The sequence below is a fragment of the Apus apus genome, chromosome 7, assembly GCF_020740795.1.
Source record: "Apus apus isolate bApuApu2 chromosome 7, bApuApu2.pri.cur, whole genome shotgun sequence".
NCBI classification, from domain to species: domain Eukaryota; kingdom Metazoa; phylum Chordata; class Aves; order Apodiformes; family Apodidae; genus Apus; species Apus apus.
Window position 1 is genome coordinate 30,474,062 of NC_067288.1, and position 16,884 is coordinate 30,490,945.

The window sequence follows — 16,884 nt, forward strand, 5'->3', positions numbered from 1 at the left end:
GGGGTGGAAAGGGTTTCTTACAATGGTGCTCTGAAAAACATTCATTTGTCAGCTAGCAATCCCACCTCCAGCACTGCACAGCTCCAGGGCAGAACTCTGAAGGACAGAGAGGTTGTGTTGGGGGTTGGGGTTTTTATTGTACCAGGCAGATTGTGAGGCCCTGTGTGGAAGGGGAAAGCCAAGCTCCTTCCTCCCCCCTGGTCCTTCTTCAGAAGAGCTGCTGCTGCAGGAGCAGAGCTGTGGATGCCCCAGGGAATGATGGGCTCCCACCTCCCAGTTGGAGTCCAGGCAGACCCCTGGAGCAACCCCTACACCTCCTTCCCAGCTCCAACAGCAGGAAAGGTCACTCCAACCTGCAGGAAGCCTCTCCAACAAAAAACACAGCTAATTTAAAACCTTTTTTTCCCCCCCACCTTGTTCTGTTGAAAGGAGAAAGAGGGAATAAAAAGGGTGAGTGAAGGGTGTAATACACTAATTTTAAAAATCTGTTGAGACCAATTATCCACAGGTCACTGCTGGATCAGTACACAGGTGTTTAACTACAAACCAGTGTGCTTTGGGTCTTTTTCAGGTATCTGCTACCAATTTTGTATAAAGATCTTCCACAAACAAACTACCCAACATAGATGAGAAATGACTGTTTTTCCTAGTCTGAAAGTAAGCACTAAACCTAAGGTCCTCCAGGAGTTAGAGTTCCATAGAGCACTAACAGCCTGCCAAATCAAAATTCCACGTATTCCAAAAGACCATGGGCTGATAAAAACCTGCTAAACAGGGATTAAGGAAATGGTAATAGTCTGCAAGGATTAAAACCCAGTTTGTAGTTTGGGGAAAACGTCTAAAATCCTGAATTAAAAAATAAAAACAACAACAAAAAAACCCAACAAACCAAAAACCACAAATGAAGTGAAAGCTTTGAACTGGTACACACTGTTCACACCTATATTTCAAGTTTGGAAACGCATATTTTCAAGCAGCAATACAAAAAAGTATCCATGAAGAATGCATAATCTCTGAAAAAATTATGAAAACATCCCTGCTACCATTACATTTCTAAATACAAAACTGACTACCATATTGTTGCTTCTGTGTAGCGAGAGAAGTTCATTTTCAAAACAGATAAAATTCAGTCTTTAGGTGTGAATGGTATGAATGACAGTCTCTTTTTTTTTTTTTAATTTCTTAGTTGTTTAGGATCCTTAAGCATGCAAGCCTCGGAGAGGAGGGCCCAACGAGGGCAGGGTTGGCTTATGACATCCAGTTTAGGACAGAGCTGGGAAAGCCTCTGGGTCATCTACATCAGGAGCAGAAGCACTTGACTGAAAGAGAAACATCAGGAAGTTATTACCTTCAGTGGCATCAAGGCCTGCAGCATTTCCAATTCCTCACACACTGCAAGTCCTCCCATTTGCCCAGAGACCCCTACATGTGAATTCTTACTAGCACATAACCATCAATTCCTGCAGGGAGCAGGACAGAAGTGTTACAGAAACACTGTAGCACAAATTAAGTTTCATGTGTTTAATTCTCCCCCAGTCACAGACTATGATAAAAAAAAACCAAACCTGTCGTGCCAACCTAGCTCTGGAAAAATCTCACACATTAACCAAGAATCTCCTCCCTAAGAGTTTTTAAAAGGCTCTCTACTAAGTGTAAAAAACCAAAATGCAGAAATCAAGTATTTTTGAATCATCTTCACTTTGTCCATGAGGGGGCATGGAGAGGAAGAAAAGTGCCAGGACAGGGCAACTTCCTGTAACCATATTAATTTATCAAGAGTAATATTTAAACCATTCCAATGAAACTTGTATCAACATCTACAGGCAAGACTGAGACAAGGCAGGAGGGGAGTTCCAGCCCCTGCAAGAGGAGGGGCCTTGCTCAGGGGTAAGAGCCAGCAGAGATCACCAACCTGGTTGGGTGTGTGGATCACGTCAAACTCCTTAACCAACTGGAAGGAAATAAACAGAATCAACATAAAATAAGCTGCAGGGGAGCTCCTAACAACTCTACCACAGCATTTGTGAAGAAGCAAGATGCCTTATTAGTGAAACGACTCAGAGCAAACACCACCACCATTTAGCTTCAACTCCTCAAAATTACCAGGAGAGTCTTCCAACTAATAACCCTAAAAGCTAAAGTGATCCGGTGTAGAAGAGAAGACAAGTCAGTGTGCTACAGTGTCCTACAAGAGACCAAAAGGAGCAAGTCTGGCCTGTGTGAAGAGAGTCACACCACACAAACCAAACTTATTTTCTAGCAACAATTTTATGAATTAATTTCAGCTGAATAAATGAACCACATCAAATCTTGACTGGAGCTACACTACAGCACTTTAACTTGACATGTTCTTTCCCCCACCTCCGTTCAGTACGTAGTCCTCAGTCTTTCTTTACGACTTTTGGACTAGAGGAGGAAAAAAGCTACTGCAGGTAAGAAAATAGCAGTAAGTGTCCTACTGCCACAAGCAAACTCTGAATTCCTTGAATTCTAGATACACTGTGCAGCTGTAAAACCAGCCCTCCATCCCCAACAGGTGAGAATGCAGATACACCATCCTGGAAGTAACTGCTCCGCCAGAAGCAGAAGAGTCTCATAGCACACTCAGATCTGTCCGTGCTGAAGAGACATTTTTGGGGGTCAGATACAAAGATGGACCCTTCTTTTTTTAATACAACCTACTCCCCATCCTTGTGTGTGTGTGTGTGTGTTTAATGACAACACTAAAACATTAATCCTTTTGCCCTACCAGCAACCTAGCTGAAAGCAAAGTTGAAGAATTGGCTTTACTTGGGTTGAGAAGGTGGTGTTTATTGCCAGAGCAATTCCTCCCAAAAGAATGAAGACAAATCCATATGACAGCCCCCCCCAGTGCCCACAGAACTCAACCCCCAGCAGATGGAAGAGGCAGCTACTCACCTTGTCAGTTCTGCCTCCACGGCTGGCCCTGCCACCACGCCCCCGGCCACCCCGGCCCCCTCTGCCCCCACGCCCGGGGCGGCCCAGGTCTCCAAAGTTGATCTCCAGCTGGGACGTGATGTCGTTGGCGGGCTTGCGGAAGTGATGATCCATCACCGAGTCCTCAGCATGAGCCTGAAACCAGGGTTTCCTCGTCAGTAAGAAAGGTCACCGAGAAACCTTCCCAGCTGTCCTGCTACTCCTGCCACCAGAGCGCACGGGATCCCCCCGAGCGGCTCCTGAAGTGGCAACTGACGGCCTGGCTCCAGTCGGGTTAACAGGCAACACAGGGTTGTTAGGAATGGAGCTACACCACTCGTGCAGACTACAAAACCACACACAGGTCACCACATCAGTGCATGAGCCAACCAAGCCAACAAAGGCATTCTGCATTTCCAATAGAACTCAGGGAAGCTCTGGAGCTCCTTCAGAGGAACACGTTTAGCCTTAGCTGAGACCAAACTACCCACCACCAAGCCAGTGCAGAACCTCCTTTTCTAGCACTTCTCTTCTTCTCACTTGGTATCCTGAGAAATCTTCAGGTCCTCTCAATTCATAGCAATATCAAATTAATGTCATTCTTTTTGAAGACTTGGTAACCCCTCTTTATTGTGCTCAACGGGTATTTTATACTCCTCATTGTCTTAGCCCCGTGTCAGTATTTAGAAGAAGGGAGATGGTCAGAAGCCCTTACTGGTTTGCATCAGCCACAGCAAACAGCAAACGAGGCACAAACAGTTCAACCACCACGTGACTGACGGAGTTACAGCAGGAATGCTGAAACACAGAACCAGCCTCAGCAATTACACTGAAAAGCAGGACTCAGCACCTTTGCCATGACAGAGCAGTCTCCTACAGCTGGATGGTTCCCTGTGCATTCAGAGGGAGACACCTGAGACTTGAGGAGCAAGGTATGCACGGAAGAGTCACATCTGACACCATAAATGCTGTTCAGCACACTGGAGTATTTAAAGTTATTGCCCATTGAACACAGAAAGAACCAGGTGCTTCAAAAGTATTTTTCCTATTTTGTACAAATAATTTTCCCACGTAAGTCCAGTTTTGTTACCTATGATGATACACAGGGTGTAAAACTGACCACAGGAGAGGAGACCAAGGGTTTATCCAGACCAGTACTCTGCCTCTTCCAAGACCCAACCATCATGTTGTGGAACCACGACACAAACAAGCTTTCTGTTCCTGTAAGACCCTGACTTCAGGCTCAGAACTTGCCAAGCTGGTTGGTATTTCCTACAGAAGTGCCATGTGCAAGCCTAAGCCTCCAACTTACTCCTCTTGTGGAGCAATGACACAACATGCTGACTTTCAAAGGCACCAGATTGTGCAATTAAGCCCTATACCCTTTAATTACCACCTGCAGATGCTGTATAGGGCAGCCAATGGAAGCACAGAGGTTTGCAGTCAAAAGCCTGAAAGCTGCTTTCAGGGATTCCTTGGGTCAGTCACAAGCACCATGATGTACAGAGCCATTCATCTCTCCCACCAATGTATCTCCCCCTCCCCGTGCCCAGCTATATGTTTGGCCTCCACAGCGTCCTGCAGCAGAGGGCACTGCCACTTCCTTAGGTAGTGACAAATGTCCCTCCATGCTGCTTTACTTCAAACATATTCCACTAGATTCCACACCCACTCATCCCCATCCCACCCCTGATTTTCTAGACTTGAATTGCACCCACTTCCCTCAGATTTCTTTTCCTAATGTAGGGGGTTAACTTAAGCAGTTATTTTTCAGAGAAAAGTCCCTCCCCACCTCAGCATGGCATGTTGCTTCTCAAATGTAAGGACACCAACAATCTGTAGAAAGGGCTCATACCACCTTTTGCTATGGTCTGGATTCCCTTCTTACCAGTTAGTATTTTATCTACAGTATTGATCAGTGCAGGTTACTGAGACTGTATTTTCAACCTCCTGTCAGTCAGATGACATTCTCTTCTCAGAGAGGTAGAACCAATGCATTTGTACAATAATTCTGTGCATTTCCCTCCCTACACTGGTACTGCTTAAAAAGGAAACACTACAGTCTACCAACACCATGGCTTTTTCACAGCTTGACTTTGGTCTAACCACTAAACCAGCAAAGTCTATATGTAACCTGAGAATTTCCTTATCCGAAGTAACTGCAGCTAATTTGAAACACCCAAAAAAGACTTGACAGAATCCCCTCATCCTCTTCTGTCACTTAGGTGACAACACACAGATATGCCAGACAAACTGTCCATCCTGAATCACCTTTGGAAGCATTTAATTTGTATGGATTGGCAACTCTTTGTTAGTGCTGTGATGTAATCTAATTCTTGAAGCCCCTGCTGCGCTTGGGGGGTCTTGGGGAAGGATGCCAAAAATTAAGAACAAGCTATGAATGGAGAGGGGGGCAAAGCAGACAGTGAGGTATGGAAAACCAACAGAAGGGAAAAGAAGACTCATGATAGAAGCATTTATGATGAGGTTTGAACTGAGCTCAATTACGAGCAAGGGTACTAATTATGAAGGGTCCTCTATGGTGCACACATAAACAACAGGCACGGACAGAAGAGCTCCAAACTGTATCTACTTGTATTCTCCATTTTGGTGACTTTTAATATCCAGACCTCCATTTGAGAAGGGGCTCATATTAAAACACAGGCATTGGCAGTTAGATATAAAGGATCAGTACCTCATTTGAATCCAGCAGACTCCCCTGCATTTCTGTCATCGCCTTTGTCTGATGAAAGGTGCGTGTCCACGCCAAGGTGACACAAGGAACAGAGGGAGAAAACAAAAGGAAGAAATGAGACTCAACTACATACAGAAACAACAGGTAATAAGGTCACATGAGCTGGCTGGACACAGATGTCCCTGAGCACATGAAGCAGCAGAAGGGTGAGATCGACAGCTGTGCAAGCATCCAGAAAGAGCAGAGGATGGATGACACCAGAGGCGTGGAGACAAGAGAAACCTAAGATGGACACCAAACAAGTGCACACCAGGCTGCTGGAAGCTGCAGAGACCAGGCATGCAGGCTGGTCTCCAGCCCTGGGATATGCCTGGCACACCACGCTGGGCGAAGAGGAGGGATGTTCACAATGGCTGCTCAGGAGGAAAGGTTTCTGCACAGCCTCCATCCAAGAGTGTTGAGAAGATGAACTACTCTCTTCCAAAATACATTTCTTAGTCTCCATTGCTACCTCCTCTAAGGAAGTGGTTAGGTTAGCAAGGAAGTCTGAAGGCACAGGAAAGGCAGAGCAAAGCAGATCCACAGAGCAGGAACTGATCTCCTGGCACATCTGTATTTCCAGGAGACTGGCATCCAATTTCTTGAACAAATCTATAGACCTCTCCACTACACAACTCCTTCCCATTTTTTGTTCAGCTGCACCAGCAGAACTTAAAAAGGCTCAAGCCACTAAACCAGCTGCAGAGAAGGAAAAAAGAGGATCTCTATTTTATGGCATAACCCAATCTCCTGGAAAGAGTCTCATTAGACCAGGGCTGCCAATGCACCCGGATTTCATATTAAAACAGCAAGAATCTGAGGCAGTAGTAAGAGTTATTTTATACAAAGTAGCACTTTCCAGTAATCACACAGCAAACAGGAGAAGAGGAAAGACCTCAGAGAGAGTCAAGTGTTTCACCTCTCAGCTCAGAGCACAAGGAGGAAAGCTCTTTCACAAGACTAAGGCAGATGAACAGTGCTAGATTCACCAGACCAGGTTCCTCCAAGCTCCTTCCAACCTGCCTTTAAACACTTCCAGGGATGAGGCAGCCACAGCTCACACCACTTTAATTCAAATTTCTAAGAAAATCTACTCTGGCACCTTGTGATTTTTCAGTCCTAAGAATACAGAAGTTTTCAGGATTAAAACCAGAATTTACCTATAAACCAAGTCCCCTCCACATATCAGCTCCCTTCTCCTCAGCAAGAGCCTGCAAAGCCCTACATCAGCCTCACTTTCATGACTCATAAGTATGTCCAAGAGAACAAAAAGAACAGGAGGTGATTGGAAGGTTTTGTTTCTAACTTCTAAATATTCCACTTCCAAACCTGCTCCCAAAGGAGCTACAGTGAAGGTTTTCCTAACACCTGTAGTACAGAGCTGCTGTGCTGTAACACTCAACAAAAAAATCCCCAAGCTGCTTCCAAAGGGATCAGTGAACACTGAACAAGTGAAATGGGGAGACACATCTGCTGGACATATACTGAAGCAGGCTAAAAGCATCTAGAATTAAAGGCAGTTTTGTTAATATCTCATTTCTGTGCTTAAAACAGCAAAGAGCTGTTAACTTCTAGTGTTAAAAGTGTTAAAAACACCTGACTCATTTCTTTGAAGAGAAGCTAACTGAACACACCTCTCAAACAGATCGATCTATTCATTATGCCAGTTCTTCCATGAAAGTCATTTCATTAGTTATTCTCACTGGTTTTCTTTGGGTTTTTCTGAGTCGACTCCTGATTCACTCTTCACATGGAAAATAGAGCATGGATCTCTCTTGCTTCTGTACCACCCAGGAGTATCATCATCTTATGCTATCATACATGCAGAGATGTTAAAAAAAGATTCTTCAGCTGACTAAATGTCAGCTTGGGAGTGACTGGGCCTGGGGGGTGTTTCTTGACACACTTGCAGGACTCCAGGTTTAGTGCATCTAAATGCTTCTGTTTAAACACACTCTTTTACATACACCAACATGAAGTTTAACTCAGTTTCCCTTTTCTACACAAGCCAGAGAAAGAGGTATTGAACAAACACTTCAAACACAGGAGAGCTGAAGTTAAAGAGATATGCCATTGTTTAAAGAACAGAACTACCTTCCACAGTAAGAAAACAGCATGATTGTCACAAAGTCAAACTCGTTCAGTGAGATTAGAGATGGAGTTTTCATTGGCAAGGACTGAATGTTGCCTCCCCACCTGTATTATGTCCCTGGCTAACAAGAAAAAAACTGACAAGGTGTGAAAAAGCAGAAACATGTATTAGAAGACCAAATAAAATAGTTCATACTATCTAGCTACTTCAAAAGAGTCAGAGCCATCTAGTACGCTAAGTTGCAGGCCACTGATTAGCAGTGGGCCACTTAAGATACCAGAATGTTAAAAACAAAGACTAATGGAGGAAACAGAGCTCTTAGCATGTCCCTCCCTCCTGAAGTGCAACAGTATGCATCTCTGTGCCATCCTCACTATCCTGGAGCAGAGTAATTCAAGTTTTGCAATGACTGAAATTAGTATTCTTGAGAAACTGCCATTTTCAATTCTACAGCAACTCTGCTGAACAATGCTGAAGCACACAACTCTTATTTCCAAAGACTTCAAGGGCATTTGTCTGTATTTTATTACAAAATGAAAGGGCACCTATGTTACAAACTTAAGGCACACAGTTTAGGTGTTATGGTGACTGAGGCATGACCAGTGTTTCTTCGACCTTACACGTGTTTAGCAAGCACCAGGAATCTGTGTACTGCATAAAAAGAAATAAATTGATATTGTCAGACTTCTCCTAAAATGCTCCCCAAGAGACATTCCTTACAAAGTTACCTGCCCAGGTGCAGCAGCATCCCAAGCTTATCTCTAGATTATACCACAGCAGACACCAAGCTAAGGGTACAGACCAGCTGCTAAAAACAACCACAGTTAGAAAGACTGACCCTACCGTGTAACTTCAGCTTCATTAAGCGAAGTGTTGTTCCCACTTTATGGACGTCGAGCTACAGGTCAGTGTCTCAAGGAATGGAGTTTCCACTCCAAAAGCCTGGACACAATCTGGACACTAGGAAATAGTGAAAACCACTTTACCTCCTCACTCTTTGACTTGTGGAGAACAAATCCTTTTTTCCATTGCCCATCAGCACCCTCGTTTGGTTTGCGGATGTTGAACTCCACTTTTGCACGATCCTTGCTTTGAATAGCTTTCCACTCATCCAGGGTCATCTCCTTAGGGCCTTCTTCCTTAACTTCTTCAACCTCATTCTCTCTGTAGTGAATTCACAGATATTATGATCAGGACTTAGAACTCACATTCTAAATACAACACATTTGAAATCAGTTGTTAATTATTAAACGCTTGTCAAGTATTTTGCAGCTGAGATGTACATAAAACCCTCTCACTTCCACCACTCAAAGCACACATGAAAACTTATCTCCCTTAAGAGTCCTAAAAACAACGCCACAGCCACCTTCAAGCAACTAACTGGTGAGCAAAACTCAGCAAAATGTTAATTTTAACACTGACTCTTGCATGCTGTTCATTCTCCACATGCATGACAATTTTCCTCACACATTTGAAAACCTAACTTCTGCACTGGGCTTGTTTGGAGCTTTTCCTCCCCTCTTTTTGGATGCTTCTCTCCCCCAGGTTCAAGTTAAGGCAGTGAGAGACAGCTTGATAGCTTTTTTAATAACATTTTAATCCTTTTTGGACACTGTTTCCTTTATTGAACCAAAGACTATTACTAATTTCCCAGCTAACTGAAAGAATCTTTACTTTCAGCTCACTTAAGCAGCATGGAACTTAGTTGCTTGTGCAATCTCACCTCACTGTAAATCTTCAATGCCCTCACCTGCCCAAGAGTTATTCTGAAGCAAAACACACAACCCCTCTGCTCAATAACAGAGCATGTTCCAGCTACACAGGCTGTGCAGTTAAAATTGTTCATTAGTTAAAATCCTTTAATTATTCTTTGGTTTGTTTATGCAACTAAATTTCTGACTTACAGAAAATCAGTGCCATGTATGTGCAGCTAAAAGAAAAGCCTCAACTAAAGAGAAAAGGTTTTCATTTTGTAGCTACTAACTTTGATGTCATTGACATGATACATATTCAGAAGCAGGTTTTTTGGTTCAAGGCAAAGTTATTTCCCCTTGTCATCCTGCACATTTTACTGCAGCAAAACATGCTACACTTCTACTGAAACATTCAGGTTGGAGGTCCACACCAAGTTAGGCCACCTGAAAACTAACCCATGTGAAAACTAACCCATGGGTTACAACAGGTGTGTTGTGCTTGAGAGTGAGAAGACATGTTCTGCAGGTAAGAGGAAGAAGAAAACAACCTACAAGTAGTCTGCAGATGATCAATCTGCACACAAGTGGGTCAGGATCTGGTCAAGCATCAGACCACTGATCCAGGAAATCCTGCAGACAAATTTAACATATCCAGATTTCTAATACATTTTTTTAAGGACTAGCTGGCTTGCACTTCCTGGCCACTGCTCAAGCTGTAATTTCTTAGAAGTTCTCACACTACTTCTGTATACAAGACAACTGTAACCTTGGACAACCACATCTATGGAGAAGTAGAAGCATCTAGTCTTTCTCTTTTTTAGTTTAACAAAATCAATTTCTTGTTCTCTACCCTCTTCACCACTGAAGTTACTAATGTGGAAATCAAGCTGTAGCAAACTCCATATTAGGAATCTCTTGCAAACAAGTATTTAAAAATTCTACCTTGTTTACCATTTTGTTTTGAATCCACCATAAAGCACATTCCTCATTAAAAGACAACGTTTTATTGTACCACCCTACATATAAATTTGTATCACTGTTAAGTATCCCTACTGCTCCTTCTGCTTCATTCATCCCGTCACTGGTGGCTTCTGTAACAGTGTCCAAGCGGAATGAGAAGCAACCAAGTTAACTTCTTTGAAAGCTGCCTGCCTACACAAGGGCTGGAGAATGACACAGATACAGCCTTTCTTCTAGTCACAGTCTCACCAGTCGTTTGGAGTAAGTGTAAAAAAGTTGCCTTCCACTGACAGAACAATGTTTTGTCCCTTTTGCTTGGCTGTTCTACCTAGCCATGAGACAGATGCTCTTGGATTTGGTACTTGGGAGTTGCAATTCCAAGGCCTTAAGCTTATTAGAACTGATTATGAACAGCTAAATCTGAAAGTGACCCAAGAGCTTGCACGGTTAGTGAACCAACCATTCCAAGAGATCGTGATTTTTAGATGTGCAGCTGTGGATCATTTCATGTCTACTCAAGAAAATACAACCTGAGTTTGGCAAAACAGAAGTAGGAATAAACACGAGGGATTAAAGGCAAAGCAATACTGCCTTTGAAGCGAGCAGAGCCCAGGAGAGGGGCGGTACTCACTTGTTTTCAGAATCAGCAGGCGGATGTTCCTCTCCCTCTGGCGTTTCCTCAGTTACAGCTGACTGATCCAATTCACTGCAAACACACAACGTTTGGAGCTGTGTTTTTAAAAAGTTCATCCCTCTATAAAGCCACCTAAGATTAACCACTAAGTTCTACAGTGTATTTACACGACCCACCCTTATTTTAGAAGAACTACCAAGGGCTGGTGCTCTCTGTGCCTTTTCAATTCTGTCCTTTCCACCTTCCTCAGTCTTCCCCCACACTTGCTAGTACTTGTTCCGAAAGCCTCCCGCTGTACACCCAGACACAACATGGCTTTGGGTATTAAAATGACTGCTTTCTATGTCATACTTGTAAAAAAGAATGCTGAACCTCACCAAAATTGTAAACTGTTCTATTTTCAGTAAAAGAATTGTTAAAAAAAAAATAATCACCAGAACACCCCCACTTTCAACTTCCCCAAATTTCTGAAGTTGTCTTTCATGTTGGAAGAAATCGCTAACTTTCTAAATTCTGCAAAGGCTGATGAACAGCACAGCAAAAATTATCCAAGGCACAAAAAGGCAGATGAACCTTTACATTCTGCAAGCTGTAAAGATTAGGATTGTCTGCTGAGAGTTGAGAGCAATGACAAGTTACTCACGTGAGCTCGTCTTTGACGGTTCCCCAGTTGTGCGACCCGCTGCCACCGCGCTTGTCCTCGTGCTTCAGGCCGCTGAAATGTGAATGTGAAACAGAACTAACAAAACTGAGTTAACATCATAGTGTCCAGGCACAGAAGTTCAAAAGCCAATTTTTTTTTTTTTTTCCCACAGCCGGAAAGAGTCACAGAAAGAAGGAGAGGGCAGGTTAAAGACTTACGATCGATCGCTGCCGCTGTGTCTGTCGAATTCGCGCTTGCCGCGAGAGTCGAACCCGTCTCCCCGGCCCATCCCGCGGCCACGGCCACGGCCTCTGCCCAGCCCGCCACGGCCACGCATCGGTCGGTCGATGATGGGTCTGGCAGGGAACAATTCAACGGGAAGGTTTCACCAACAACTTACTGCATGGGTTTTAAGGTTCCTCTTTTCCTGGGGGTTTAACCGACTTATCCTTCGAGAATTCCGTAACCGCGTCGAGGCTCTAATGTCAATGCTGAATACAGTGAAAATACCCAGGTACACGAGGCATGCATGTTGGAATCTGGGAACAGATGCTCAGGTGGTTTGCTGTTCACATGCATCTTCTGGCACTACACCTAAAATTTCATCTTTGTAATGTGTTACATCACCAGCTGATACTGAAGTATCAATTTAACTCACGTTCATCCAACTGACTTTCAAAAGGGCTTTAACTTTGGCAACTAAAACTTTAGTATTTGAACACTCAGAACGCTTGGAATTCTCGATGCCTCATGATACTTCAGACACATGAAAACTGGCCTAGACATTAAATGGCTTCACCAGATCCAGATCTGAAGTCAGTGTAGCCAAGGTGTGAACACCTACATGGACTTTTACTCCCCAGCAACCAAGGGCACAGATGTAAGGAACATATGCAGCGGCAAATAAATCCACCCTGCAGGCAACAGGTATACTCTAGCTCCTTTCCTGACCCATCTGCTATAGATGGAGAGATGTGGTGGATACCTTACTGATTTAAACCATACTCCCAGTTCAACCAAGGGGACTGCTCACGTCAGACCGCTGCCAGTCTTTACCTTGAGCCAAGTTCATAAACAAAATCACAGGAAAAGAAAAGCGTCACAGTCTGCACGACACACGCTCTTCTTGCCACCGACACCAATTTAACTCAATCCATTTCATTTTGATCCACGTTTGCCCATTTCTTTTTTTTTTTTTTTTAACCTGGCAGCAGAAGGCAGAGCAGCCCCTTCCTATGGAGGCTAGGAAAGCTGTCGGCAAGAGAGAATTCTTACTTATCCACAGAGAACTCTCCTGCTTCTCCCTTCTCGTCGGCAGGCTTGTCGAAGCGGCGCTCCCGCGGGGGCCGTCTCTCCGGCCTCCTGTCGATGGGTTTGCCATCCCCCTGCTGCTGCTGCTGCTGCTGCTGGTCAGGCCTCCTGCCAATGCGCCTTATCCCTGAAACACCACAGACACACATCAACGGGACGTGGAGCTGCTCCGGGAGAGATACTGGCTCAGTCATACAGCACTGGAGGTAAGCTGGAGTTGCAGTTTTCCTTCTAGCCTTGGGACTAGGTGATCTGAGAAACTGTACCTTTAGAGAAGTCTCTGCAGATCATTTGACTCTTCTTAGTCACATTTTTACGCAGCTTTTCAACCAAACTGTGTTTTGTACAAGTGTGTACACCTGACAATATTGTAGGGAACAAAACCTGTCAGAGCACACAATACATTAGTATTCCGTGTTAAAATGACAGGGTCAACTTTCAAAGAAGGATCAAGCTAAGCAAGATTTTTAAGTATTTTATTTTTTTTTTCTCCTCTGAAAGGTGCTTTTCAGGTAAAACAAGTGGGTTTTATTTTGATGCACACCGAAATGAAGCCAGCATCCCCACGCTGGACCCAAGTCCCTCTGCTGCCACCCTGCTTCATCCCACTGTGCTCCTCCTGGGAATCTGGCCAGCAGTGCTCCCCAGGGCAGGGTGTGCCCCCCCAGGGGATGTCACCCAGCCCACTGCAGGAGGTCCTGGCCAGTGACTACATGGTGTGCTCACCCACACCAGCCCTCAGTCCAGCACACAAAGGCTCAGCTTGCTGCCCACATGCTTCACATAGCTCGGGAATAGCCGGTGCCTGGGAGCTGGGCAGCCTCCTCCTCCCCTCCCTCTCTGCCTTCAGAACGGGTTTTAAAAATAATAACTCCCCATGGGCATTATTTTCTTCACTAAGACATCTGAAGGACCTTAAACACAGTTTTCCACTCATGTGAAAGGCTTGTTTACTCACCTTCAGAAAGATCTGGACAAACACACTACACACCTTTGTCACACTATGTTTTTGACCAAAATATTTAGGGGAAAAACACTAAGCAAAACCCACCCGGGCTGGTTCAAAGACTTATGAACTATCCCTTACATTAAAAGGTGCCGAATTTACATTTTTCGTAAAGAAATAAGTTCCTGCCTAACAAGCACCACCATATTTGGGTGGGGCCAAAGAAGTTACAGTTGTAATGATATCCAAGCCTACACACCCAAAGGAACAACGTCTTCCCTACCTTACAACACGAGGTTTGCATGACATGCACTGCTTGCTCAGCCACCCTCACCCCCCGAGGAAACACAGGGGTTAAACTCGCTAACGTTTACTGTGAGAAGGGCTCCCAAACCGAGGACAGCCGTTTCATTTTAAGAGGTAAAGCTCGGCAGGGAAAGCCAGCAGGCCAGTGTCACGCAGGAGGTATGCAGCAGAACTGGAAGGAATAATCCACAGCTTTTGAATTTCGGGTTCAACACTCGGAAAAACCTGGTTCCCCGTGAAGCCCAACCAAAAATACTAGTTATTTCTTTTTCTTTGTAGCACAACGCTTTGAACTGGTAATTCACCAGCCAAATAACCTGCACCTCTACCGAGTGGTGGAACAGTTTGAACCTGCACTATGGCATCCACCACCTTTATCATGTTACAACTACTGTCCCACACAACAAACCAGCAATCTTCAAGCTGCAAAGTGACTTTGTTTACTACAGTGCTCCAGGCACACGGCTGCAGCAGCAGGCCTGACTTTCTCTGTTTCGCTACTATAATAGGCCACAAAAATACTCTTTTTCATAGCGGGGCAGTGCTTGTTCTTGAGAAAGCATGTGAAAACAGGGAGGTAAACAGGGCCTGCGAGCCCTACAGAACCTTCCGCGTCCTCCTGGGGTGGCCAAAGACACTGCCCACGTTTCACGTTGACCTCATGCAGGACAACACCATAATTCTGCAACTGACTAATATTTCCAGAGGACACTGGCTCAGTAAATTGCCGCTCGGGACAAATTATCACATTCCTCACAGGGAAAACAACTCCTAAGCTTTCAAGTACAAAAGACGCCCCAGCGAAGCTTGACACAACACGTTTTCAAATACTATTTGGGACACGCGCTTTCTAAAACAACCTGCACGTTAGTATTTTTCTTTCTTAAAAAGCGTTAAGGCCTGGTGGAGAGACACGGTGCAACACGCTGCGCAGCCAAAGCCGCTGGAGCTCTCGGATGCCTGCCCGGAGCACTGAGCTCCCCTGAACCGGCCGCGCTTCTAAGAGCCCCCTCCGAGCGGCGCGGTGGCTGGGAAGCCGTGTCCTCCCCCGCACGCCAAGGGCCGTCACCCACCCCGCCATGCACTTCAAGGCTTCCCACTGAACCCAGAGTTCTGCGCTGAAGTTTGTGGGACGCGTGTGCGCACCGCGCAGCGCCCCGTCCTGCTAATTAATTACCGCGCCCGCAGCACAGTCCTTTAACCTCCTGATGTCTCATTTTTCAACATGATTTCTCTTGCGGGGGATCTTACGGGTTCACACAAACAGGGCCGAGACCCCACGCAGCCAATTGTTACCACACCGGGACGATTCCTACCGACACCTCTCCCTAGGGAAGCGACTTCCGAGGAGCGCGGGGCCCGTCAGACCCACCGTCAGAGCGCCCCAAACCCCGTCTCGGGTGGGCGGCGGGGACGTTCTCCCCCGCCGCACCCCCCTCCGGCGGGCAGCCCCCTCCGCTCCCCCCGCGGCGCGGCCACCGGGGCGGCAGCGGGGCCCCCAGCCCCCCCCGCCTCCACCAGGCGCGGGCCGGGCGGCGGGGACACACCGCCCGCGGCCACGTGCGGCCGGGGCAGCCCGGCCTGCAGGGCCCGCCGCCGCTCCCGGGGCCCCGGCTGCCCGTCCGCGCCGCTCCCGGGGCCCCGCGGCGGGCCGGTGCCGCGGGCGGCCTCCCGCCAGCCCGGCCACGCGTTCCCCCACGTGGGCGCGGGCGGGCCCGGGTCCGGCCCTGCCCGGGGCTCCGCCGCCGCCTCCTTCCCGCGGCCTCCTTCCCGCCGCCGCCTTTGTGCGCGGCCCCGCGGCGGCGAGGGCCGGCCCCTCGGCTCCCTTCCCCCGCCGCCCCGCTCACCCTCCTTCCGCAGCGGAGCTCCGGCCTGGCCGCTGCCCTCTTCCCGGCGCTCGGCGGCCCCCCCGGCGGAGGCGGCGAAGGGGGGCAGCGGGTTCTTGCGCTCCTTCTGGGACTCCCTGCGCAGCTGCTTGGCCGCGCTGCCGGCACCCCCTCCGGCGCCCGCCTGCCCCGCGCCGCCGCCGCCCGCCCCGCTCGAGGAGTTGGTCTGGGCGCCCGCCGGGCCGCCGCGGGCCCCGCCGCCCCCCTGGCTCCCGCCGCCGCCGCCGCTCTCTTTCCTCCGGGTCTCGGCCGCCCGCAGCACCTCGAAGGGGTCAGACTCGTCATCGAAGAGCTGGTCGAAGCGGTTGGTGACGACGCAGCCGAAGCCCTCCTGCAGGTGTCCGGGCATGATGGGCCCCCGTCGGCGGGATCCTCCTGCGATGCTGCCGGGCCCCCGCGCCCTGCTCGCTGCCGCACAAGATGGCCGGCCCCGAAGAGACCCGCTTCTCTTCCGGCGCCGGGCACATCCGGGCACCTCGCCCCCGCGCGGGGCACGACGGGAACGGGAGGCGGGCCCCGCCCCCACCCGCCCGCCGGACTACAACTCCCGGCATGCCCCGCGCCGCCGCCATGCTGCCGGGCCGCCCGGTGCGGGGCCTTGGGGAGCCGGGCCTTGGGGAGCCGGGCCTTGGGGCTGCCCCGGCCCCGGACACCCCTCCGCACGCCCTGAGCCCCCTTTCCGAGTCAGGAGTGTGTGTGGCGGCCGGCGCCGCTCGCCCCCGTTCGCGCCCCCTCGGGACG

The 16,884-nt window shown here is 47.7% G+C and overlaps 1 protein-coding gene across 4 annotated transcripts; it reads right to left on the reverse strand.

Moving 5' to 3' along the window:
* Positions 1 to 928: 928 nt before the first annotated feature.
* On the reverse strand, positions 929 to 16,609 carry SERBP1 (SERPINE1 mRNA binding protein 1). Of its 4 annotated transcripts, none has more exons than XM_051625522.1 (10): positions 16,105 to 16,609; positions 12,970 to 13,132; positions 11,913 to 12,050; positions 11,695 to 11,766; positions 11,049 to 11,123; positions 8,750 to 8,927; positions 5,633 to 5,680; positions 2,920 to 3,093; positions 1,913 to 1,951; positions 929 to 1,319 (listed from the first exon to the last, which is right to left on the reverse strand). In XM_051625522.1, the coding sequence occupies exons 1-10, from the start codon at positions 16,490 to 16,492 to the stop codon at positions 1,263 to 1,265; spliced, it is 1,332 nt and encodes a 443-aa protein (XP_051481482.1). In that variant the 5' UTR covers positions 16,493 to 16,609; the 3' UTR covers positions 929 to 1,262. The 4 variants fall into 4 exon arrangements, with proteins under 4 accessions (XP_051481482.1, XP_051481481.1, XP_051481484.1 ...); XM_051625521.1 differs by having other exon boundaries at positions 11,695 to 11,790; XM_051625524.1 differs by lacking the exon at positions 5,633 to 5,680.
* Between the last annotated feature and the right edge of the window lie 275 nt (positions 16,610 to 16,884).

What these genes read in the sequence shown, in the direction of transcription:
- SERBP1 (XM_051625521.1), bottom strand. Translation starts at nt 16,492, where the DNA reads ATGCCCGGACACCTGCAGGAGGGCTTCGGCTGCGTCGTCACCAACCGC. An exon ending in GGAGAGTTCTCTGTGGATAA is followed by an intron (nt 12,051 to 12,969) that starts GTAAGAATTCTC and finishes GTTCCCTGCCAG; the next exon opens with ACCCATCATCGACCGACCGA. An exon ending in CACAGCGGCAGCGATCGATC is followed by an intron (nt 11,791 to 11,912) that starts GTAAGTCTTTAA and finishes CAGTTTTGTTAG; the next exon opens with TTCTGTTTCACATTCACATT.